The 25,931-nt window shown below is 45.8% G+C and overlaps 1 protein-coding gene across 3 annotated transcripts in view; it reads right to left on the minus strand.

The window, feature by feature from the left end:
- LOC106567150 (membrane-associated guanylate kinase, WW and PDZ domain-containing protein 3) overlaps nt 1-25,931 on the minus strand; it is a 194,961-nt gene that overhangs the window by 30,776 nt on the left and 138,254 nt on the right. For all 3 annotated transcript variants that reach the window (XM_014136132.3, XM_082960071.1, XM_082960072.1), the window contains exons 3-4: nt 15,349-15,468; nt 5,613-5,825 (exon numbers count right to left, since the gene is read on the minus strand). In XM_014136132.3, the coding sequence (XP_013991607.2) occupies nt 5,613-5,825; nt 15,349-15,468 (333 nt within the window). The remainder of the gene's footprint in view (nt 1-5,612; nt 5,826-15,348; nt 15,469-25,931) is intronic.

A 25,931-nucleotide genomic window follows, 5' to 3' on the forward strand; every position in this document is an offset into this window, starting at 1 on the left:
GCCTTTATCGAAACAGCCTTAACTACTCTGTCTACAAGCCTGGCTTCAAGACGTAACAGTATTGGTTGATGCTTGTACAATATGTCTTCGCACCCTTTGGCTAAATGACTGGATTACCTACATATACAGTTGAAGTTTACATACACTTAGGTTGGAGTCATTTAAAACTCATTTTTCAACCACTCCACAAATTTCTTGTTAACACGCTATAGTTTTGGCAAGTCGGTTAGGACATCTACTTTGTGCATGACACAAGTAATTTTCCCAACAATTGTTCACAGACATTTCACTTATAATTCACTGTATCACAATTCCAGTGGGTCAGAAGTTTACATACACTAAATTGACTGTGCCTTTAAACAGCTTGGAAAATTCCAGAAAATGATGTCATGGCTTTAGAAGCTTCTGATAGGCTAATCGACATCATTTGAGTCAATTGGAGGTGTACCTGTGGATGTATTTCAAGGCCTACCTTCAAACTCAGTGCCTCTTTGCTTGACATCATGGGAGAATGAAAAGAAATCAGCCAAGACCTCAGAAAAACAATTGTTGGCCTCCACAAGTCTGGTTCATCCTTGGGAGCAATTTCCAAACGCCTGAAGGCACCACGTTCATCTGTACAAACAATAGTACGCAAGTATAAACACCATGGGACCACGCAGCCATCACACTGCTCAGGAAGGAGACGCGTTCTGTCTCCTAGAGATGAACGTACCTTGGTGCGAAAAGTGCAAATCAATCCCAGAACAACATCAAAGGACCTTGTGAAGATGCTGGAGGAAACAGGTACAAAGTATCTATATCCACAGTAAAACGAGTCCTATATCAACATAACCTGAAAGGCTGCTCAACAAGGAAGAAGCCACTGCTCCAAAACCGCCATAAAAAAGCCAGACTACGGTTTGCAACTGCACATGGGGACAAAGATCGTACTTTTTGTAGTAATATCCTCTGGTCTGATGAAACAAAAATAGAACTGTTTGGCCATAATGACCATCGTTATGTTTGGAGGAAAAAGGGGGAGGCTTGCAAGCCCAAGAACACCATCCTGACCGTGAAGCACGGGGGTGGCAGCATCATGTTGTGGGGGTGCTTTGCTGCAGGAGGGACTGGTGCACTTCACAAAATAGATGGCATCATGAGGCTGGAAAATTATGTGGATATATTGAAGCAACATCTCAAGACATCAGTCGGCAAGTTAAAGCTTGGTCGCAAATGGGTCTCCAAATGGACAATGACCCCAAGCATACTTCCAAAGTTGTGGCAAAATGGCTTAATGACAACAAAGTCAAGATATTGGAGTGGCCATCACAAAGCCCTGACCTCAATCCTATAGAAAAGTTGTGGGCAGAACTGAAAAAGCGTGTGCAAGCAAGGAGGCCTACAAACCTGACTCAGTTACACCAGCTCTGTCAGGAGGAATGGGACAAAATTCACCCAACTTATTGTGGGAAGCTTGCGGAAGGCTACCCGAAACGTTTGACCCAAGTTAAACAATTTAAAGGCAATGCTACCAAATACTAATTGAGTGTATGTAAACGTCTGACCCACTGGGAATGTGATGAAAGAAATAAAAGCTGAAATAGAATAATAGTAGAGACAATGATTTAACATTTCACATTCTTAAAATAAAGTGGTGATCCTAACTGACCTAAGACAGGGAATTATTACTAGGATTAAATGTCAGGAATTGTGAAAAACTGAGTTTAAATGTATTTGGCTAAGGTGTATGTAAACTTCTGACTTCAACTGTACATCCTTCTCGCTGCTACTTCAATGGGAAAACAAAGCCATCGTGAAAAGCATCCATTCAATCAAGAGGCTGAAGCACCAGGGATAGATCGGTGACGTGGGTATGATGCACTACATCGGTAAAGGTAGAGCTGTGTCTCTTCATGAAGAAAATAAGCCACAGTGGAAAGACACTAAGTGTTCTCTTCATCCCACGCATTGTCCCATTGTTGTGTGTGCCCAAGGCCATAGAGATGGTGTGCATTGGAACAGCTCAGTCCTGCACGCCACACTCATGTGGCTTTCTTTCTGTGGAGTCCCTGGCCTGTCTAACTGTTCTTAGACCTGATTTTCAGTCGCTTTTCCCTTGGCACTTGAACGCCAAGGTCGTGGGTTCGATTCCTTCTGGGGCCACCCATACCAAAAACGTATGCATGCAAGATTAAATCGCTTTGGAAAAAGTGTCAGCTTAAATGGCATATATTTAATTATTATTTTTATGCATTCAGAAACAGTCTCAGAGTAGAAGCGCTGATATAGGACCAGTTTGTCTTTTAGATAGTAATGAATAAGATTATATGGACAGCGGGAACCTGATACTAGATCAGCAACACGTATACTGAGACACTTTATGAATAAGGGCCCATTCCTCAGCGACTTAACTGTACTCAGAACTGTGTTCAGCCTTCCTGCCCTCAGGGCCTGCCCAAGGCCCCTCTAATATGCCTGATCACAACTGAGACATTTTAAATCAGGCAGAGAGAGGACGGCCTAGGTGCCCAGCTGCAGTCAGGACCCTAAGGGGCCCATGGCACCAAACAGACTGACCGTCTAACGGACGGGAGGGCTATATTGTCCTCTCTCTCTGTTATTGGCACCATTCAGACTTGGAGTGGGGTAGTGCCCTTCAGACGGGGCCAGGGTGAGCCAGAAAGAGGACACAGGGCTATGGTCAGAAGCTAGGCAGGGTGTTCCAAACCAAACAGGGGACAGCTGTGCTGTGGGAGCAGAGAGGAGCAAGAGCCAGCTGGAAGTACTCCAAGCCCAGAGGAGAGACACTACCGGGGGAGCCGGTAGGGCAAATGGCACACAGGCAGATGCTGCTCCAGGGATAGAGAAAGGGAGAGACGGAACAGGTCCTATTGTGTCCACTGACTACTCATCCATTAGATCTTCCATTTCTTTCATCTGATGAGAGTGGCATTTCTCTGGAACGGTGCACCACGAATGGTTTGTGAAGGCTGAACTTGAAAAACTAAATGTGACTAGTTTGTAGGGCTGGGAACTGCCATGAACCTCACTGTACGATATTATCACGGTACGTAGGTGTCGGTATAATATGTATTGTGATTCTCCCAATTCTATATGTATTGCAATTCCGAATCAGTACTGCAGTTTTTTTTGCTGCTAAAGTAACAAAAAACACATTACTATTATTATTACTGTTCTTATTTTATTTTTTACAAATAGATACAAAAACAACATATCGATATCTACCTGTATCACCCCCCCATCACTACTAGTGTGATCCCCCCCATCACTACTAGTGTGATCCCCCCCATCACTACTAGTGTGATCCCCCCCATCACTACTAGTGTGATCCCCCCCATCACTACTAGTGTGATCCCCCCCATCACTACTAGTGTGATACCCCCCCCATCATTACTAGTGTAATCCCCCCCCATCACTACTAGTGTGATCCCCCCCCCCATCACTACTAGTGTGATCCCCCCCCCATCACTACTAGTGTGATCCCCCCCCCCCATCACTACTAGTGTGATCCCCCCCCCATCACTACTAGTGTGATCCCCCCCCCCCATCACTACTAGTGTGATCCCCCCCCCATCACTACTAGTGTGATCCCCCCCATCACTACTAGTGTGATCCCCCCCATCACTACTAGTGTGATCCCCCCCATCACTACTAGTGTGATCCCCCCCATCACTACTAGTGTGATCCCCCCCCATCACTACTAGTGTGATCCCCCCCCATCACTACTAGTGTGATCCCCCCCCATCACTACTAGTGTGATCCCCCTCCCATCACTACTAGTGTGATCCCCCTCCCATCACTACTAGTGTGATCCCCCTCCCATCACTACTAGTGTGATCCCCCTCCCATCACTACTAGTGTGATCCCCCCCCATCACTACTAGTGTGATCCCCCCCCATCACTACTAGTGTGATCCCCCCCATCACTACTAGTGTGATCCCCCCCCATCACTACTAGTGTGATCCCCCCCCCCCATCACTACTAGTGTGATCCCCCCCCCCATCACTACTAGTGTGATCCCCCCCATCACTATAGTGTGATCCCCCCATCACTACTAGTGTAATCCCCCCCCCCATCACTACTAGTGTGATCCCCCCATCACTACTAGTGTAATCCCCCCCATCACTACTAGTGTAATCCCCCCTCATCACTACTAGTGTAATCCCCCCTCATCACTACTAGTGTGATACACCCACCCCCCCATCACTGCTAGTGTGATCCCCCCCCCCCCCCCATCACTGCTAGTGTGATCCCCCCCCCCCCCATCACTGCTAGTGTGATCCCCCCCCCCCCCATCACTGCTAGTGTGATAAATGCTGTCTATTCTCAACCCGTTGTGAATAACAACCTACGGCACTTTGTTTCTGAATATGTTTACAGTTCATGTGAGAGGATACTGTCTTTGAGGGAATCTCAACATGTATCCCTTAACCAGGGATTTCTACATTATTGATCTAGCTAGATGGACAAGCATACTACTACTTCACTTTGTAGCGTTCAGAAGTGTCCTTCTGTAAAGAACAGATCATCCTGGGGTGTCCTCTTTGGGGAAAAGAGGTAATGAGTGTGAAGGGTAGAGGGAATGAGTGTGAAGGGTGGAGGGAATGAGTGTGAAGGGTGGAGGGAATGAGTGTGAAGGGTGGAGGGAATGAGTGTGAAGAGTGGAGGGAATGAGTGTGAAGGGTGGAGGGAATGAGTGCGGAGGGAAGGAGTGTGGACGGTGGAAGGAATGAGTGTGAAGGGTGGAGGGAATGAGTGTGAAGGGTGGAGGGAATGAGTGTGAAGGGTGGAGGGAATGAGTGTGAAGGGTGGAGGGAATGAGTGCGAAGGGTGGAGGGAATGAGTGCGAAGGGTGGAGGGAATGAGTGCGAAGGGTGGAGGGAAGGAGTGCGGAGGGAAGGAGTGCGGAGGGAAGGAGTGCAGAGGGAAGGAGTGTGAAGGGTAGAGGGAATGAGTGTGGACGGTGGAAGGAATGAGTGTGAAGGGTAGAGGGAATGAGTGTGGAGGGAATGAGTGTGAAGGGTGGAGGGAATGAGTGTGAAGAGTGGAGAGAATGAGTGTGAAGGGTGGAGGGAATGAGTGTGAAGGGTGGAGGGAATGAGTGTGAAGGGTGGAGGGAATGAGTGTGAAGGGTGGAGGGAATGAGTGTGAAGGGTGGAGGGAATGAGTGTGAAGGGTGGAGGGAATGAGTGTGAAGGGTGGAGGGAATGAGTGTGAAGGGTGGAGGGAATGAGTGTGAAGGGTGGAGGGAATGAGTGTGAAGGGTGGAGGGAATGAGTGTGAAGGGTGGAGGGAATGAGTGTGAAGGGTGGAGGGAATGAGTGTGAAGGGTGGAGGGAATGAGTGTGACGGAGAAAGAAGCCCTTTCTCATCCCTCTTTCTCTCATTTTGGGCAGCGTGGTCAGCTATTGTTGAGCCAGAACAAATCGATCTCCGACAAAGTGAAAGAGACTGAATGTACAAGCAAACATGGCTCCCTGTGGTGTTGCCATCGGTTGAATTGTTATTAGTTATGTTTAATACAATATCAATGTTGTGGACTATCAGCTTGTGGCAGTTGACGCGAGAGGACGGGAACATGTTGTCGCAGGACAGCGTGGACATCTCACCTGTGAGTCCGTTGACCATTGGAGACCGCTCTCGCTCCTCCTCGTCCTCCTCCTCGGGGGCTGCGCTGTCCTTCCTGTCCATCTTGCTGACGGAGGTGGTGCGTTTCCTCTGGACCTCGGTGTCAAACTCCTCATCAAACAGCACCTGATCGACCAGGTCAGGCTGCACCGGGCTGGGCTCCGCTGGGGGCTTGGGCGTCCCGTAGTAGTTGCCTGGTAGAGAACAAACACAACAGCGTCAACAGAAACAGTCCGTGGTAGCTTCATGGTAGACGAGGTTAGATGATACTACGCTGGGGGAAAAAATGATTGTTTTTATTGTATTGATTAGACAACGACAAGACAATTCAACTAAATATGGCAGGTGCAACCACACACACACACACACAGAGAGTTTATACTCGGTATGTCAACACTCAAGAGGGAAATGGATTCCCCACTGAACATTATGCAGTGCCTGACAAGAGCGTAGGCTCGCTCCCTCTCTTTCTGTCCCATTCTCTCCTTCACCATCTCTCTCTCTCGTCATATTTACTGCAGTGCTGGGCTGGAGTGCGCTCCCCAGAGCCCCGTGGCAGTAGCCTTTATCCAGGACAGACCCGAGCGAGGAGGTTCTTGGCGCTATTAGCTGTGTTTTATTGTCCTGTGTCGTGTGCTGTGGCGCCCGGGGCCAAAACAGCATGAATCCCTCTGTGAGGAGAGGAAAACTCTACTGTGGGGAAATTGACCCAATTTCTTTACTTCTCCCAACTCTCTACTTCCATCTAACCAGACAGAATAATATAAAGAAAGAGAGGAATGAGGGAAAAAAAACAGCAAGTCAGAAAGCTATATAAATATTGATTCATTTTGCTGTTCCCTCAGCTCCCTGGGAAGCCAGTCCTCCCAGTGGTGTTGACAGTAGAGTAGACCGCAACACTAAATCCTGTAGTTTAAAAGCACTGGAGTTTCTCAGGCTATCTGGGAGTGGTGAGTTACAGCTGAACGTACCATAGAGAGTTACTACATGTGGAGAAACATCTCTAAGCTCCAGCGGTCTGTCAGCTGAGCTGACTGAGGGTTAGGCTCATCTCGTGAGAGTTCATGGGGAAAATACCCAAATACCTAAGACTAGGAGCAAGCTCAATGTTTAATGACTATATTGTATTATTTGTTATGAAACATCCCTAGATCAGACCTCCACAGCCAAAGTAAAGAGGTAATTATGCTAAATAATGATAATTATTAAGTTATTAACAGACATTACTAACATTTCATTGGGAACATGGCACCATTAGCATGGGGTTGGATGTCAAACCAAAACATCCACATTGTTTTTAGACAGAGACGCTTGGCTCGCTCTTTAATTTATTCATAATTGGAAAGCCTAATTTGAATTAATTACACCGTGTATTAGCTTATTTAAAGAATGGGAGAGAAAGACTAGAGGGGGTTTGTGAATTAGAACTCATTAGTTACCCTCTCAACTCTATACAACCCTATGGTTTTGCTGCACGTAATGCAGTAAGTTTAATATCTCAATCAACTCATTTGTGAAGAGTAATGGCACAGCCGCTGCCAAGTAATACAATACACAACTTGACTATTTGTCGGTCTTAAATCGGTCTGTCTGTGACAGGGAGTGGAGGCTCTGAGAGGGGAGGCAGGAGTCATCTTACCGTCTGTGTGACTCACACCTTCTCTCCCTGTATATCTCTTCTCTGCACTGTTCCATGACCCTGGAGATGCATCCAACAGCCCCTAGTCTGAGCCCCTGCTGGCTACAGGTTTATTAGCTATCGGATGACACAGCAAACCCAGCGGCACGATGCTGAGAAACAAAGGGATCAACACACCTTTTCCTTAAACAGACACCCAACCGATCCATCCTGATCCATTCTCCCTCTCTCCCCATCTCCCTCATCTCCCTCTCTCCCCCCATCTCCCGCTCTCCCACTGCCGACATGCAGCCGATCAATTTGCATTTGTCAAAAGACAGCTTCATTATGCCTCAGCACGGTGAGCACGATGAAGATGAAAGATAGGAGGCTTTCTTTAATCCAGACCTGTCACCACACAGCCCAGCCATCTCCCTCTCTCCCCTCCTACTTCCCATGCGCGCTCGCCCGCTCACTCTCTCCATCTCCCTCCCTCCCCACCACTCCCTCTCCCCATCACCCTCTCCCCCTGCCTCCCTCCATCTCTCAGGGCCCAGTGGTGCGTGATTAATAGCTCATAAACACCGCTCTCCTAGTCTCTGATTAATGTGCATTAGTGAACACAGATAGGAAGAGAGGAAGGGGGAACAGGAAGAGAGGATGTGGGGGGAACAGAGGGAGGGGATAGGAAGAGAGGATGGGGGAATAGGGAGCGAGGAAGGGGGAATAGGAAGAGAGGAAGGGGGGAACAGAGATTTGGGACAGTATCACCATTATTCTGAAGGGAATATGTGGGAAGGGCCAGGAGATGGTTGTGTGTGTGTGGAGAAGAGAGATGTGTTAACTAAAGGTAGGTACTAGGCAGAGGGTGGGGACGGATGGAAACCCACAGTCTCTAGCTGTGTGAACATGAGATCGAAGCAAGACGGACCCATGAGCATGACGACAACAAACGAACAGGACAGGACACGGAGGGTCTTTCAGGCTGTTCTATGACTATTTTACATTTCAGCCACAGAACAGGGTTCTACGTGTACAACCAACCACATCAGCACTACTCAACACTACCTACAGAGACTACATGCTAATTCCAGTTCAGTCAGGTCAGCTTTCACATACACTATGCAGATGGTAAAGCACTACTCTGTACAACTGGTGGGAGACATGACCTTTTAACCTTCCCTTTCGTTCCTTATCCATGACCAGGCTGTGTGGGTCCAGTCCCAGGCGGATCCAGGGCCTGGGCCAGGTACTCAGTGGTACTGTATTGTAGTGTGGGAGAAGTCATGCCATCTGGATAGAGTAGGCAGCAGCTGCCAGAGCATCACAACCCGTGAGAACCTCTGTAGGACAGGAGTACAGAGTATAAGCAGCAGCCCCCAAAACGGGGTTAGGAGCGCCAGTAAGGTCTGAGCTCTCACGCCTGTCCTCTCAGTTTCACTGTTCCTCTCGTGGCCTTGTGTGCTAAAAAGCGTTCCCGTTCTCCATCTGTCTCTGTGGTGAAAGCATAGTGGTAACACACTAGAGACAGATTATGCACGCACCGCTTATGGCTTTGCGATGGGAAGCGTTGAGTGTGTTAGGGATGCGGGAACTGGGGAAACCCCTCGTGTTGGGGTTTGGAACGCTGCCTCGAGAGTCTTATCCCTTCTCTCTCTGCTCTACCACTCGCCCTTTTCCCCCCACTCCATTTATCCCTCCCCTCTCTTTCACTGTTGCTTACTCTGCCACTCTCTCTAACCTCTCCCTCTCTCTGCCTCTTAACTAGCCAGCCAAGGCCGTGCACACAGACACTCTTTAATCATGGAGGATGAGCCGTCTCTCTTCCTCCTGGTTAGTTCCCACTGTGCAGCCTTGCCTAGCAGCATTCCCAGCCTTCACAGACTCGACGGCAGAGTGCCTGAGGCAGCCAGACAGAGCCAGCTGCAGGCAGAGCCCATCTTGTGCTCCAGAGTTAAGACAGGCTCCCTTCCGCTGCTGGCACAGTGCAGGCAAAGCTGACAGTCTCCACAGCCACCCTTGTCACCTCCACATTCCTCTCCTGTGAGGGCGAGACCGTGTGAATGGATGTCTCTGCTAGACTACAGCTGCACCCTGTAGTCTAGTAGAGACGTCTAGTAGAGACACTACAGCTGCACCCTGTAGTCTAGTAGAGACGTCTAGTAGAGGCACTACAGCTGCACCCTGTAGTCTAGTAGAGACGTCTAGTAGAGGCACTACAGCTGCACCCTGTAGTCTAGTAGAGACGTCTAGTAGAGACACTACAGCTGCACCCTGTAGTCTAGTAGAGACGTCTAGTAGAGGCACTACAGCTGCACCCTGTAGTCTAGTAGAGACGTCTAGTAGAGACACTACAGCTGCACCCTGTAGTCTAGTAGAGACGTCTAGTAGAGGCACTACAGCTGCACCCTGTAGTCTAGTAGAGACGTCTAGTAGAGACACTACAGCTGCACCCTGTAGTCTAGTAGAGACGTCTAGTAGAGACACTACAGCTGCACCCTGTAGTCTAGTAGAGGCACTACAGCTGCACCCTGTAGTCTAGTAGAGACGTCTAGTAGAGGCACTACAGCTGCACCCTGTAGTCTAGTAGAGACACTACAGGTGCACCCTGTAGTCTAGTAGAGGCACTACAGCTGCACCCTGTAGTCTAGTAGAGACGTCTAGTAGAGACACTACAGCTGAAACCCTGTAGTCTAGTAGAGGCACTACAGCTGCACCCTGTAGTCTAGTAGAGACGTCTAGTAGAGGCACTACGGCTGCACCCTGTAGTCTAGTAGAGACGTCTAGTAGAGGCACTACAGCTGCACCCTGTAGTCTAGTAGAGACGTCTAGTAGAGACACTACAGCTGCACCCTGTAGTCTAGTAGAGACGTCTAGTAGAGACACTACAGCTGCACCCTGTAGTCTAGTAGAGACGTCTAGTAGAGACACTACAGCTGCACCCTGTAGTCTAGTAGAGACGTCTAGTAGAGGCACTACAGCTGCACCCTGTAGTCTAGTAGAGACGTCTAGTAGAGGCACTACAGCTGCACCCTGTAGTCTAGTAGAGACGTCTAGTAGAGACACTACAGGTGCACCCTGTAGTCTAGTAGAGGCACTACAGCTGCACCCTGTAGTCTAGTAGAGGCGTCTAGTAGAGGCACTACAGCTGCACCCTGTAGTCTAGTAGAGACGTCTAGTAGAGGTACTACAGGTGCACCCTGTAGTCTAGTAGAGGCACTACAGCTGCACCCTGTAGTCTAGTAGAGACGTCTAGTAGAGACACTACAGGTGCACCCTGTAGTCTAGTAGAGGCACTACAGCTGCACCCTGTAGTCTAGTAGAGGCGTCTAGTAGAGGCACTACAGCTGCACCCTGTAGTCTAGTAGAGACGTCTAGTAGAGGTACTACAGGTGCACCCTGTAGTCTAGTAGAGGCACTACAGCTGCACCCTGTAGTCTAGTAGAGACGTCTAGTAGAGACACTACAGGTGCACCCTGTAGTCTAGTAGAGGCACTACAGCTGCACCCTGTAGTCTAGTAGAGACGTCTAGTAGAGACACTACAGCTGCACCCTGTAGTCTAGTAGAGGCACTACAGCTGCACCCTGTAGTCTAGTAGAGACGTCTAGTAGAGGCACTACAGCTGCACCCTGTAGTCTAGTAGAGACGTCTAGTAGAGGCACTACAGCTGCACCCTGTAGTCTAGTAGAGGCACTACAGCTGCACCCTGTAGTCTAGTAGAGACGTCTAGTAGAGACACTACAGCTGCACCCTGTAGTCTAGTAGAGACGTCTAGTAGAGACACTACAGCTGCACCCTGTAGTCTAGTAGAGACGTCTAGTAGAGACACTACAGCTGCACCCTGTAGTCTAGTAGAGGCACTACAGCTGCACCCTGTAGTCTAGTAGAGACGTCTAGTAGAGACACTACAGGTGCACCCTGTAGTCTAGTAGAGGCACTACAGCTGCACCCTGTAGTCTAGTAGAGGCACTACAGCTGCACCCTGTAGTCTAGTAGAGACGTCTAGTAGAGACACTACAGGTGCACCCTGTAGTCTAGTAGAGGCACTACAGCTGCACCCTGTAGTCTAGTAGAGACGTCTAGTAGAGACACTACAGCTGCACCCTGTAGTCTAGTAGAGGCACTACAGCTGCACCCTGTAGTCTAGTAGAGACGTCTAGTAGAGGCACTACAGCTGCACCCTGTAGTCTAGTAGAGACGTCTAGTAGAGGCACTACAGCTGCACCCTGTAGTCTAGTAGAGACGTCTAGTTGAGACACTACAGCTGCACCCTGTAGTCTAGTAGAGACGTCTAGTAGAGGCACTACAGCTGCACCCTGTAGTCTAGTAGAGACGTCTAGTAGAGGCACTACAGCTGCACCCTGTAGTCTAGTAGAGACGTCTAGTAGAGGTACTACAGCTGCACCCTGTAGTCTAGTAGAGGCACTACAGCTGCACCCTGTAGTCTAGTAGAGACGTCTAGTAGAGGCACTACAGCTGCACCCTGTAGTCTAGTAGAGACGTCTAGTAGAGGCACTACAGCTGCACCCTGTAGTCTAGTAGAGACGTCTAGTAGAGACACTACAGCTGCACCCTGTAGTCTAGTAGAGACGTCTAGTAGAGGTACTACAGCTGCACCCTGTAGTCTAGTAGAGGCACTACAGCTGCACCCTGTAGTCTAGTAGAGACGTCTAGTAGAGGCACTACAGCTGCACCCTGTAGTCTAGTAGAGACGTCTAGTAGAGGCACTACAGCTGCACCCTGTAGTCTAGTAGAGACGTCTAGTAGAGACACTACAGCTGCACCCTGTAGTCTAGTAGAGACGTCTAGTAGAGGCACTACAGCTGCACCCTGTAGTCTAGTAGAGACGTCTAGTAGAGGCACTACAGCTGCACCCTGTAGTCTAGTAGAGACGTCTAGTAGAGACACTACAGGTGCACCCTGTAGTCTAGTAGAGGCACTACAGCAGCACCCTGTAGTCTAGTAGAGACGTCTAGTAGAGGCACTACAGCTGCACCCTGTAGTCTAGTAGAGACGTCTAGTAGAGGTACTACAGGTGCACCCTGTAGTCTAGTAGAGGCACTACAGCTGCACCCTGTAGTCTAGTAGAGACGTCTAGTAGAGACACTACAGGTGCACCCTGTAGTCTAGTAGAGGCACTACAGCTGCATCCTGTAGTCTAGTAGAGACGTCTAGTAGAGACACTACAGCTGCACCCTGTAGTCTAGTAGAGGCACTACAGCTGCACCCTGTAGTCTAGTAGAGACGTCTAGTAGAGGTACTACAGCTGCACCCTGTAGTCTAGTAGAGGCACTACAGCTGCACCCTGTAGTCTAGTAGAGACGTCTAGTAGAGGTACTACAGGTGCCTGTGCTGAAGGACCAGAGCCGCTGCCTCTGATCAGTTTTTCCTCAAATCCCCGCTTTAGCGAATGCACTGCCACCATCTGGAACAGAACATGGCTGCATGTTCGGATGAAGGGGGTTACTGTAAACTGCACTGAGTGAGTCTGTATTCTTTTGGACAATGCGTTTGTCTTTTTAGAGCCACAATGAAACAACCGAAAGTGCACCAACTTGATTGTGTATTCCGCAACTCTGACATTCCTTAGCATTGGAGCGTTTCCTAATCCTCCTCCCTAGGACTCTCCTCTGCCTGTGTGTGTGTCTCGCCACTGCAGCACCTTGACCCTGTCCTTCCCTCCTAAGTCCTGGCCCATTGCCCTGGCAGGTCTCATCCTCAGTAACGCTGCTTTACGGGAGCGCTTGAAAGACCTATCAGAGCTGCCGTGTGATCTGCTGCTCTGTGCTCTCTACAGTGAAACATCATGGAATGGAAACAGCACCGTAATCCCTGGTACGACTCCTCCTTCAGAACCCCACTGAGTCAGACCCACAGCGTCAACAAACAAACCAGGACTTTCTTATCTCAGCATTTGTCGATCTTGGTTGTATTGCATCGTTGCTTTCGTTCTCTCCACCGTCTTTCGATAATCCACCGTTCATGTTGCCCTGGCTGGCCTGTGGCTGGCGTCCATACTGAGCGCTAGAGAGAGGAGGAAGCGAAGTTAAGAATCGTGGCGTATAGACTCACTTCCCCGATCTGGAGTCGAGGTACAACCCTCAAGTGCAAAGAGTACTACTCATGGCCTATCAGCCTCTCTGTGCCTCCCGAGAAATAATACAGGGCTAACCTTTGTTGGCACTTTCCTCCCTGAGTTTGAGTCAGCTACCCTGCAGTTGAGCACCACCTGAGCGAGAGGCAAAGAGAGAAACCGGTGTTGCCAGAGCAACAGGGAGAGCCCAGGCGGTAGGGAGAGAGGGTAGACAGGCTAGGGTATTTCAAAGCGGAGCAGAGTCCACCGGGGAACAGAACCAGGGGATTAAATAGAGAGAACATGAATGAGCAACAAGCTTGGGAAACAGCAGGCAGCGGCGGCTGGAGGAGGCGAAGGCTGCCTGAAGACTGGGGCACTGCTGGGCGGAGTAATGGCCCATCACATATATATATATAAAATATGCAGTGTGCATCCATCCATCCACACACACCACAGAGAGAGAGAGAGAGAATGGTTATCACACAGCAGGAACCCTGGACCTAGTCTTTCCCTGACCGAGATCAGCTCTACAGCCACTGCCTGGCTGTCCAAAGATCAGAGATTAGTCCCAGTGACAGCCTGGGTGATGGGAACAGCCAACCCATCCACACATACAGTACCAGTCAATAGAGAATGCCAAGAGTGTGCTAAGCTGTCATCAAGGTAAAAGGTGGCTACTTTGAAGAATCTCAAATATAAAATATATTTTGATTTGTTTAACACTTTATTGGTTACTACATGATTCCATATGTGTTATTTCATAGTTTTGATGTCTTCACTATTATTCTACAATGTAGAAAATAGTAAAAATAAAGAAAACCCCTTGAATGAGAAGGTGTGTCCAGCCAAAGTAATGGAGCTGCCGGTAATAAACCAGGCTGTAAGTCATAGATTGACTCAAACTCACTGACTAAATTCATACATTCCCCCCTGTGAACAAAAACTCATTGTTATGAGCTGAGAGAGAAAGAGAGAGAGAATATAGTGTGTGTGTGTGTGTGTGTGTGTGTGTGTGTGTGTGTGTGTGTGTGTGTGTGTGTGTGTGTGTGTGTGTGTGTGTGTGTGGGTGCCTCAGTTGTCCAGAGGAGATTCCTCAGAGGTCAAAAGGCCCTCCATTAATAACTAGCATCCTGAGCTGAAGCAGCCATATGAAGATCAGCCTACTATATTGCCTCACTGTGTGGATGTATAATTTATCCTGCGTACTGGTGCAGTCTGGATACAACTGGCTATGAGGGTACAAGCCCCCAGGGTTCTGTGTCACAATGCTGACCGCTGGCTTCTTAGAAATCATCAACCTACTTTGAATCACAAGTGGGACAACGCTATTCTGCTCTTGAAAAAGCTAGCAACTTCATTTCACATTTACAATGGTATGAATGCTATCTTTATATTGAGTTTATCTGATGACCTGGATGACGGCGACAGCTCAGCAGATACTATACAAACAAATGCATAAGTCACAGGGATTCATTTTGTGATGCGGCTGCATCCTCAGGAAATTGTTATTGCTGTGTAGGGTCCACTCCCCTCCCCTCTCCATCTCCCCTGCTCCCCTCCACCCTCCCCTAGAGCAGTTGTTCTTTCAACTTACTCTACAAAGTTGTAATAGTAGAATCCACAAGGTGCAATTTTTTTATTGGGTTGTGCATCATCAGTTCCTCTTGTCATGTCAGTCATTGTATACATTAGAGAGCTATTTATAACTCGGCAGAAATATCCAGGTCAACTAGCGTTTTTTTAGCTAGGTTCTGTAGCCCACACAATCTATTGTAAAGATTGAGTCACACAATTATCACATGACTACACGTTAGACACGGCAAAATGAATAGAGTTGCAAGAAAATTTGCTTTAAAACTACAAAAGTTTATCTGCACCCCATAACAAAATGTGTAGAAGTGCATGTGCCCATAGAAATAGACGTGGGGAGCACGATGTTCCCCAATGCTGGAAAGGGGGGCCTGAGTAAAACACTTCGGTAACTACTGCCATAGACCACCTCCCAAAATCCCCCATGCCTACCGTCATAGGTTCCACTCTCAAGCAGCAGGCCACTCTCCTCCAGCACGCGGAACTCCCCCACACTGATGAAGTTATAGTCAACCCCAGGAACCTCCCCCTCTCTGGGCTGTCGTGTGGTACCTGGAAAAAGACATCACAACAAACATAAAGTGAGTAAAACAGACCCTTTTCTGGGGCAGAGTCGTGATGCAGATCCAGCTATGTATGAACAGGAGATGGGTGGACACCATTTTCATCATGCACACAGGGATGTGAATTGTGTCCTCATATCCTGCAGGACCCCATGTCAGTATCGAGCACAGCTTACACCAAGGGGGGTTACTGAGAAACCAAGCTATGAATAGATTATTTTAATGTGGGCATAATTATGCTAAATTAGCTTCCACACATTGAGCAAGTAACATTAACGAGTAAGGTAAGACTAAAGTAATAAAGCTATTGGAGGAGTGTAGATAACCGCCTCTCTCCTCTCATAGTCCAAAATGGAAGATGAACAGTGTTACAGTTGAAGTGGGAAGTTTACATACACTTAGGTTGGAGTAATTAAAACTCATTTTTCAACCACTCCACAAATTTCTTGTTAACAAACTATAGTTTTGGTAAGTCGGTTAGGACATCTACTTTGTGCTTGACACAAGAAATTTTTCCAACAATTGTTTACAGACAGATTATTTCACTTATAATTCACTGTATCACAATTTCAGTGGGTCAGAAGTTTACATACACTAAGTTGACTGTGCCTTTAAACAGCTTGGAAAATTCCAGAAAATGATGTCATGGCTCTAGAAGCTTCTGATAGGCTAATTGACATAATTTCAGTCAATAGAAGGTGTACCTGTATTTCAAGGCGTACCTTCAAACTCAGTGCCTCTTTGCTTGACATCATGGGAAAATCAAAAGAAATCAGCCAAGACCTCAGAAAGAAAATTGTTGACCTCCACAAGTCTGGTTCATCCTTGGGAACAATTTCCAAATGCCTGAAGGCACCACGTTCATCTGTACAAACAATAGTACGCAAGTATAAACACCATGGGACCACGGAGCCGTCATACCGCTCAAAAAGGAGACGCGTTCTGTCTCCTAGAGATGAACATACTTTGGTGCGAAAAGGGCAAATCAATCCCAGAACAGCAGCAAAGGACCTTGTGAAGACGCTGGAGGAAACCGGTACTAAAGTATCTATATCCACAGTAAAACGAGTCCTATATCGACATAACCCGAAAGGCCGCTCAGCAAGGAAGAAGCCACTGCTCCAAAACCGCCATAGAAAAGCCAGACTGCGGTTTGCAACTGCACATGGGGACAAAGATCGTACTTTTTGGAGAAATGTCCTCTGGTCTGATGAAACAAAAATAGAACTGTTTGGCGATAATTACCATTGTTATGTTTGGAGGAAAAAGGGGGAGGCTTGCAAGCCAAAGAACACCATCCTAACCGTGAAGCACGGGGGTGGCAGCATCATGTTGTGGGCTGCTGCTGCTGGAAGGGACTGGTGCACTTCACAAAATAGATGGCATCATGAGGATGGAAAATTGGTGATTGTATTGAAGCAACATCTCAAGACCAGTCAGCAAGTTAATGCTTGGTCGCAAATGGGTCTACCAAATGGACAATGACCCCAAGCACACTTCCAAAGTTGTGGCAAAATGGCTTAATGACAACAAAGTCAAGGTATTGGAGTGGCCATCACAAAGCCCTGACCTCAATCCGATAGAAAATTTGTGGGCAGAACTGAAAAAGCATGTGCGAGCAAGGAGGCCTACAAACCTGACTCAATTACACCAGCTCTGTCAGGAGGAATGGGCCAAAATTCACACAACTTATTGTGGGAAGCTTGTGGAAGGCTACCCGAAATGTTTGACCCAAGTTAAACAATTTAATGGCAATGCTACCAAATACTAATTGAGTGCATGTAAACGTCTGACCCACTGGGAATGTGATGAAAGAAATAAAATCTGAAATAAATCACTCTCTCTACTATTATTCTGACATTTCACATTCTTAAAATAAAGTGGTGATTCTAACTGACCTAAGACAGGGAATTTTTACAAGGATTAAATGTCAGGTATTGTGAAAAACTGAGTTTAAATGTATTTGGCTAACGTGTATGTAAACTTCCTACTTCAACTGTATGTAGAAAACCCTCATGTAGAAAACCTTCTCTCAGAGAAACAGAGTAGGCGATTGACCTGAGAGCTTGTTTAAACTGGATGATGGTTGGTTGGTTGGCCAACTTAATGCCTGAGTTGGCTGAATCGACCCCCGAGGGCCTCTACACAGTCAGGCTTCAAAGCCACAGTGAGAGATAGATGGATGGATAGATTAATGAATGGAATGTCCACTCCTGAGCCATGATGTACGAATAATAACTTCACTGGCAATTCATATAGGAATTACAGTTACCATTACTTGTCTCTTATTCTCTGTGTCTTCCTATCCTATGCCTGCCAGCAATAAATGACCTTAGGGACAAAAACAATTTTTTTTGAAGGAGTTCCGAGGTCTGTTCATCTCCAGAGCTCAAAAGATCGTATTTCTCCTCAAGGCCCTTCTTTTCTGTTCCGACAATAAGCGTAAAGCAACAGTTGAAAAATCTTACAGTTGAACATTCTAACCTTTTTCTTTTTTTTCCTTCTCCCTCTCCATCCACCTCTATTTTTCACCCTAAATCCCCAGAAATCCTTGTTTTGATCTGGACACTGCAGTACTATACATGGCAGTATATACTAAGCCTGCTGTAATTCAACGATCCTGCGAACGGTAACGGTCTGTGTAGTGCAACTAACTCCAACAAGCTGGTCCATTTAACATGTTGTTCCCTTATTGAAGACATGTATAAATACAGTGAGGGAAAAAAGTATTTGATCCCCTGCTGATTTTGTACGTTTGCCCACCGACAAAGAAATGATCAGTCTATAATTTTAATGGTAGGTTTATTTGAACAGTGAGAGACAGAATAACAACAAAAAAATCCAGAAAAACACATGTCAAAAATGTTATAAATTGATTTGCATTTTAATGAGTGAAATAAGTATTTGACCCCCTCTCAATCAGAAAGATTTCTGGCTCCCAGGTGTCACACTCTTAAAGGGAGTGCTCCTAATCTCAGCTTGTTACCTGTATAAAAGACACCTGTCCACAGAAGCAATCAATCAATCAGATTCCAAACTCTCCACCACGGCCAAGACCAAAGAGCTCTCCAAGGATGTCAGGGACAAGATTGTAGACCTATACAAGGCTGGAATGGGCTACAAGACCATCGCCAAGCAGCTTGGTGAGAAGGTGACAACAGTTGGTGCGATTATTCGCAATTGGAAGAAACACAAAAGAACTGTCAATCTCCCTCGGCCTGGGGCTCCATGCAAGATCTCACCTCGTGGAGTTGCAATGATCATGAGAACGGTGAGGAATCAGCTCAGAACTACACGGGAGGATCTTGTCAATGATCTCAAGGCAGCTGGGACCATAGTCACCAAGAAAACAATTGGTAACACACTACGCCGTGAAGGACTGAAATCCTGCAGCGCCTGCAAGGTCCCCCCTGCTCAAGAAAGCACCTATACATGCCCGTCTGAAGTTTGCCAATCTGAATGATTCAGAGGACAACTGGGTGAAAGTGTTGTGGTCAGATGAGACCAAAATGGAGCTCTTTGGCATCAACTCAACTCGTCGTGTTTGGAGGAGGAGGAATGCTGCCTATGACCCCAAGAACATCATCCCCGCAGTCAAACATAGGAGGTGGAAACATTATGCTTTGGGGGTGTTTTTCTGCTAAGGGGACAGGACAACTTCACCGCATCAAAGGGACGATGGATGGGGCCATGTACCGTCAAATCTTGGGTGAGAACCTCCTTCCCTCAGCCAGGGCATTGAAAATGGGTCGTGGATGGGTATTCCAGCATGACAATGACCCAAAACACACAGCCAAGGCAACAAAGGAGTGGCTCAAGAAGAAGCACATTAAGGTCCTGGAGTGGCCTAGCCAGTCTCCAGACCTTAATCCCATAGAAAATCTGTGGAGGGAGCTGAAGGTTCGAGTTGCCAAACTTCAGCCTCGAAACCTTAATGACTTGGAGAAGATCTGCAAAGAGGAGTGGGACAAAATCCCTCCTGAGATGTGTGCAAACCTGGTGGCCAACTACAAGAAACGTCTGACCTCTGTGATTGCCAACAAGGGTTTTCCCACCAAGTACTAAATCATGTTTTGCAGAGGGGTCAAATACTTATTTCCCTCATTAAAATGCTAATCATTTTATAACATTTTTGACATGCATTTTTCTTGATTTTTTGTTGTTGTTATTCTGTCTCTCACTGTTCAAATAAACCTACCATTAAAATGATAGACTGATCATTTCTTTGTCAGTGGGCAAACGTACAAAATCAGCAGGGGATCAAATACTTTTTTCCCTCACTGTATATTGGAAACATTTTCCGCATCAGGGAAATCAGCTCAGATGTAATTGGGTGTTTACCTCACGTGAACAGCAATCTGACCGGAGCACCGATGGAGTCTTAATACTATCCCTCCTGCCCTCCCTCCACCCTGTGGTAATGTTCATCTGTTACTGCTGCTGTGAGAGCACTAACATCTGAAATGCTTTAAACCTGGTTATAAAGTAGACTATTGTATTCTGAGATTGAAAATGAGGAGCAGACGAGCAACAAAGGCAGTAATATGAGAATCCTTGAAAGGGGAAACATGGGAAAAACAGAATACTGTGTTCTTGTGTTTGCACAGCCATTTGGACTTGCCTGTCTGCATGAGTGTCATATAGGTCGTCCTTGTGATGTAAAAATCTGAAATGTGAGAGGGGACGCAACTCGAGTTGAATCAAGGAATCAATCAAGTCTTTTGAGGTAGAGGATAATCAAGGACAGGTCTTTTGATGTAGACAGCAGCGAAGACAGTTTGTGCTGGGATCAGGGTAAGGGGGAGGTGATGGAGTGGGAGGAGGAGGTGAGGGAGAGGGAGGTGAAGGAGAGAGAGGTGAGGGAGGTGGAGAGGGAGGTAGAGGAGAGGGAGGTAGAGGCGAGGGAGGTGAAGGAGAGAGAGGTGAAGGAGAGAGAGGTGGTAAGCAAAAAGCTTTGGGAGAAACTCCACAAAAACAGCACTAGGAGACAACATTTCAATTGACTTCCATTCTTTGTTCATGTTCTCAAAAAGTTCACCTTTGAAGAAATTAAACAATTGAACTAAAACAATACTGAACAGAGCAGCAACAAAACAAAAACATCATGAAAAGGTAATGGGTTGTTTGGGGTGGATGTAGTGAACATGAATTGGCACTTTTCTCCATGAGCAAGTGTATTGTTGTGGAACAGGTGGGAGGTCCAGTCCAGACAGTGGAATACCGTGGCAAAGAAGGTAGATAAATGAAGATGTACACTACCGGTCAAAAGCTTTAGAACACCTACTCATTCAAGGGTTTTTCTTTATTTTTACTATTTTCTACATTGTAGAATAATAGTGAAGACATCAAAACTACAAAATAACACATACGGAATCATGTACTAACCAAAAAAAGTGTTAAACAAATCAAAATATATTTTAGATTTGAGATTCGTCAAATAGCCACCCTTTGCCTGGTGACAGCTTTGCACAATCTTGGCATTCTCTCAACCAGCTTCATGAGGTAGTCACCTGGAATGCATTTCAATTAACAGGTGTGCCTTCAAAAAAGTTAATTAGTGGAATTGCTTGCTTGGGCCAAGAAACATGAGCAATGGACATTAGACCGGTGGAAATTTGTCCTTTGGTCTTGAGTCCAAATTTGAGATTTTTGGTTCCAACCGTTGTGTCTTTGTGAGACGCGGTGTCACTGAACGGATTATCTCCGCATGTGCATTTCCCATCGTGAACCATGGAGGAGGAGGTGTGATGGTTTGGGGGTGCTTTGATGGTGACACTGTTTGATTTATTTAGAATTCAAGACATACTTAACCAGCATGGCTACGACAGCATTGTCCAGCGATACGCCATCCCATCTGGTTTGGGCTTATAAGATTGTTGGAAAAACATTCATCAAGGCAAAGGGTGGTTACTTTGAAGAATCTCAAATATAAAATATATTTTGTTTAACACTTTTTTGGTTACTACATGATTCCATATGTGTTTCTTCATTGTTTTGATATCTTCACTATTATTCTTCAATGTAGAAAATAGTTTAAACATTTTTTTTTTTAAAGAAACCCTTGAATGACTTGGTGTCCAGCCAAAGTAATGGAGCTGCCGGTAATAAACCAGGCTCTAAGTCACAGATTGACTCAAAGGGAGATCATTGACTAAAGTCACACAATAAAAACCTTGAATGAGCAGGTGTTCTAAAACCTTTAACCGGTAGTGTATATATAGTTCACTCAGGCCATTTATCATAGAAAAAAATGGTCAGTTCTTGTCTGTTTAACTGGGAGGCTCTCCCCCCAAAAATGTGTCAGTTCTTGTCTGTTTAACTGGGTGGCTCTCCCAATTGAATGACTTCAATTGAAACAGAAAACAAAACTGAGTGGGGTCTCCTTTCTCTTCCATCTCTGATTGTGACACGTACGCACGAACACCTGCAGATGCCAATTGTCACAGAAAAAAAAACTATTAGGGTATCAGTTTACACAGTGAAGCATCACCACCGTGAAACTCTGCCAGCTGCTTAAGCTTCTTACAGGGAGACCAGGAGAAACATTAACACCTACCGCTGGAAAGCTGTCATACATAGTCACACTGAGACCTGGCCCTGTTGGAAGAAGGGCATATTTTGTTCAATCTGACTATATAGTCATGTGAAAGGGGAAAACCAGTAGCGTTCTGAAGATGGGTCTCGGAGGATACACCTAGAGATGTTTATTGACTTTTCTTTATCACACTATAGAGAAAGTAATACACAAAGTGATAAACATCGATATGCAATAAACATGTTAGGCCTACATAACTCAACGCTGTATAATGTCAATACTCCAGATAGATACTGTGAGCCATAGGCCAGGCTCAGCTAACTTTAGTCAGTGACAAGACATACAATCCTGAGCAGGCAGTATGGGGCATATCACCCTGGATATCAGAACAGAAGGAAGATACAGAGCCAGGATCTAATACCTAGTCTTTTGTTTCCCCAGGTATAAAAAAAAAAGTTTAACGTAAGACTCTTAAATTTTGTCAAGAGAAAGCAATTCTTTAAATTGAATACAGGGGGCACTTTTTATTATATTTCTGTCAGCCTTCTCTCTTTGTTATCTCCCAGTGAGCCTCTTAGAGCTTGCTGCGGTGCCCCTACGGATATTACTGCTTAGAGGAGAAGAGAGGAAGGCAGAGGGTTCAGCCGAGCTTCAAGGACCCCTGGCACTGACTCTCCTTCCTTCATTTTCTTCCCTTCTTTCCTGGGAGCTTTAATGATGCCTCTGCCTGTGTGTTCAGGAGGGGACTGGAGAGAAGTCACGCTCCTCTCTCTGAGCTGCAATTTAGAGGGCTCTAATGAGGAGAGGCAGAGCGCAGCCAGGCGGCCATTCTGGCTCCCAGGGAGAGACTGAGACCATTCCTAATCCCTGGCTGTGTAAGGCCATAGTCACAGTCACACAGCACAGGCTAAGCAGCGGCTCCCTGCACTGTGGAAGGCAATTTACAGTCACACAAACAGCAGTGGCTAAGTAGCGGCTCCCTGCACTGTGGAAGGCCAATCACAGTCACATAAACAGCAGTGGCCAAGTGGGACAAATGCAGTGGTAGAAAATGTACTCAACTTTCATACTTGAGTAAAAGTAAAGATACCTTAATAGAAAATTACTCAAGTAAAAGTGAAATACTACTCGACTGAAAATCTAAAAGAATCTGGTTGTATATATACTTAAGTACAGTGGTGGAAAAAGTACTAAATTGTCATTCTTGAGTAAAAGTAAAAAGTGAAAGTAAATGCTATGCATCAAATTCCTTATATTAAGCAAATCAGACGGTACAATTTTCTTGTTTTTGTACATTTACGGAAAGACAGAGGCAAACTCCAACACTCGGACTACATTTACACATGCAGCCAGAAATCCAGACGGTTTATGACATAGCACTGTGATAAAGTCACTCACTACACTGGAAGTTAATAGGAATAGGACTTTTAAATCGTGAAAGCGTCTTTCATACATGTCAGATTTCAATCCTGGTCGATGTCATAACTCGGGAGGATGTCTTCTCTCCAATGAGCCATTGATCATATTTTTGCAATATTCCTACCTCGAGAAACTTGTAATTTAACGGAGGGCCTAGCACATTTTTAGTCCAGGGTGCATTACATGGTGCCGTTGCCAGAGATATTATAGAAAGTGCCCAATAGACTCCCATTCAATCCTTTCAAGGAGCGCGCTCCTCGTCCCAGAATACACCGCACGGCCCATTGACGTAGCATGGGCAACGTTTCCCCATCTCCTCAAATGTATATCTGCCATTGTGAATGTCAGACTCCACTCTGAGGTACATAGATCTTCAGGTTGAACGTGGTGAATATACTGGTGAAATTGATAGTGCTGTTTGTTTAGGCGATTTTACAGCTAACTAGCTACTTTAAATGCTGATATTGTCTTACGGTATTACCTTGTGTAGCTACGTTTGCCAGCCAGTCCGTCCATAGAGAGAGCATTCCATTGTGGATTTTGTAGTCAACTTGAGCTGCAGATTTCCACAACGATTTTCCATGCTGCTACCAACCTTATTATAAAACGCCAAAATGAAATATTTGTTCCTAATAAAAATAAATATTGTTCTCAGTGTTATTTAAATACTGTAAATTAAAGGAATGAGTGGTTTTGGGTGGATTTTTCCTTTAAATACACCACTGGACATATGTTGACCTACTGCAGCTGTACCACAGTGGTTTTGATGATGTCAACACCATCATAACATAACCCCTATCACGGATGAGGAGCAGGCATAAACTAACAGCCATGCACCAGAGACTAGGCTTAGACTAGGGTCACTGCTTGAAATGCTACAGTGTATTACTGTACAGACATACTGTAAATGAATATCTAAACGAGCTGCCCTAGCCCTGGTGTACTTACATAGAGTTATGACCAATGTGCCTTCAAAAAACAAAATGAGGCATTGAGCAAATTTCAGGCCTGCTGAGCGTAAACTTTAACTTTGTGAAAATTCTGTGCAACTTCCAGCGCGTCTTTACTGTGAACACTGAAGCTGTACCCACTTTACAGTTTTAACAGTGGTCAAGTAGGCTACTGTGTCTTTTTGATCATAATGGAGGCCTACCAGAGTGGCCTACCATTAAAAACAATTGGGGGAAAAGCATCCCATAACATTTTAACATGGAAATAGCTGTTCTATCATGCAGCCAATGTGTGGTGTTCAATGACCTAATGTACATTCCATGAGACTTTTGAAAAAAACAGGGCTTGACATTAACCTGTTTATCCAGGTGACTGGAAATGTTGCTTTGTTTGACGGAAGAAACCACTTTACAAAATAATATACCATTATTACAGAGAATCAGACAAATGATGCTACCCTCTGCCTATTGGCTACTTATCATATTCAAGCCTGTCTCAAAATACATCATTGCCCCTTTAAGACAAAAAAAGCTCTTTACCTGACTAGTTTTTCAAAGATGCACACGTTTGTAATCTCATTGGAAGCAAACACTCCCCCATTGCTGACTACAAATGATCTATAACTTGGGCTAACAACTCACTAACTTGCAAAGGATATGAACAAAACGTCCACGAGTGGCTACATGCAGCTCTTGCTTTGATCTCAAAACAAGCGCATCTACTGTAAACACAGTCCAGTTCAAAGTAAATGGCACAGATCTATATATGGCAATGGCCTATTTGTATATAGACCTACTGCAGCTCTGATTGGTTATGCTGCATCAGTCTGTGTAGAGTACGGGCCGAGTCATCGGCAATAGAATCCTACCCCGATGCGTTTTGCCTACAACAAAATCTAAATTGCATAGTTTGTTTTTATCCGGTATGCCACATTGAAAGTGGCTAATATTGCGTTGATTCGATCACAATTGCCGCAGTAAAAAGGGAAACATTAATAGGTTTAACTAAAAGGGAAAACTCTAGGAAGTTGAGTGAAGTTCAATCTCGTACTTCTGTGGTTGGGATGAAAGTTCTTCTGCGTTCTGTGCGAAGTCCCGGGGAGCTGCTCGGCAGTCTCGGGTTACTTAGAGGGAACATTTGGTTATTACGTTTTTATATGATTTTTCATAAAACACTATTTAAACATAAATGTCTGCAGTTGTCTATATAACCCTTCATTAATTACATATTGAGAACATTAACAATGCATTGACTCATGAAACTGACAGACTAAACAGATATACTGTATTGTCTAGCGAAAAAGCAATTTATTTTGGTGCCTGTTATTCCCAATTATCAGCATTATACGACACCATTCAGGAGACTATGCACGGCTCTCCCTCATAACAAAGTCACAAATGAGATTTTTTTTTTATATATGCAAATTAAAACCTTGACTCCCAAAGATTATATAAATTAGTCACATGACGTTCATGAATGGCGAAATGGGGAGTAATTGCCATCTAATTCGTCAGAGTAGCGTAGAGAAATCGGCACGTTGCACTTTG

The sequence above is a fragment of the Salmo salar genome, chromosome 13, assembly GCF_965601325.2.
Source record: "Salmo salar chromosome 13, fSalSal1, whole genome shotgun sequence".
NCBI lineage: Eukaryota > Metazoa > Chordata > Actinopteri > Salmoniformes > Salmonidae > Salmo > Salmo salar.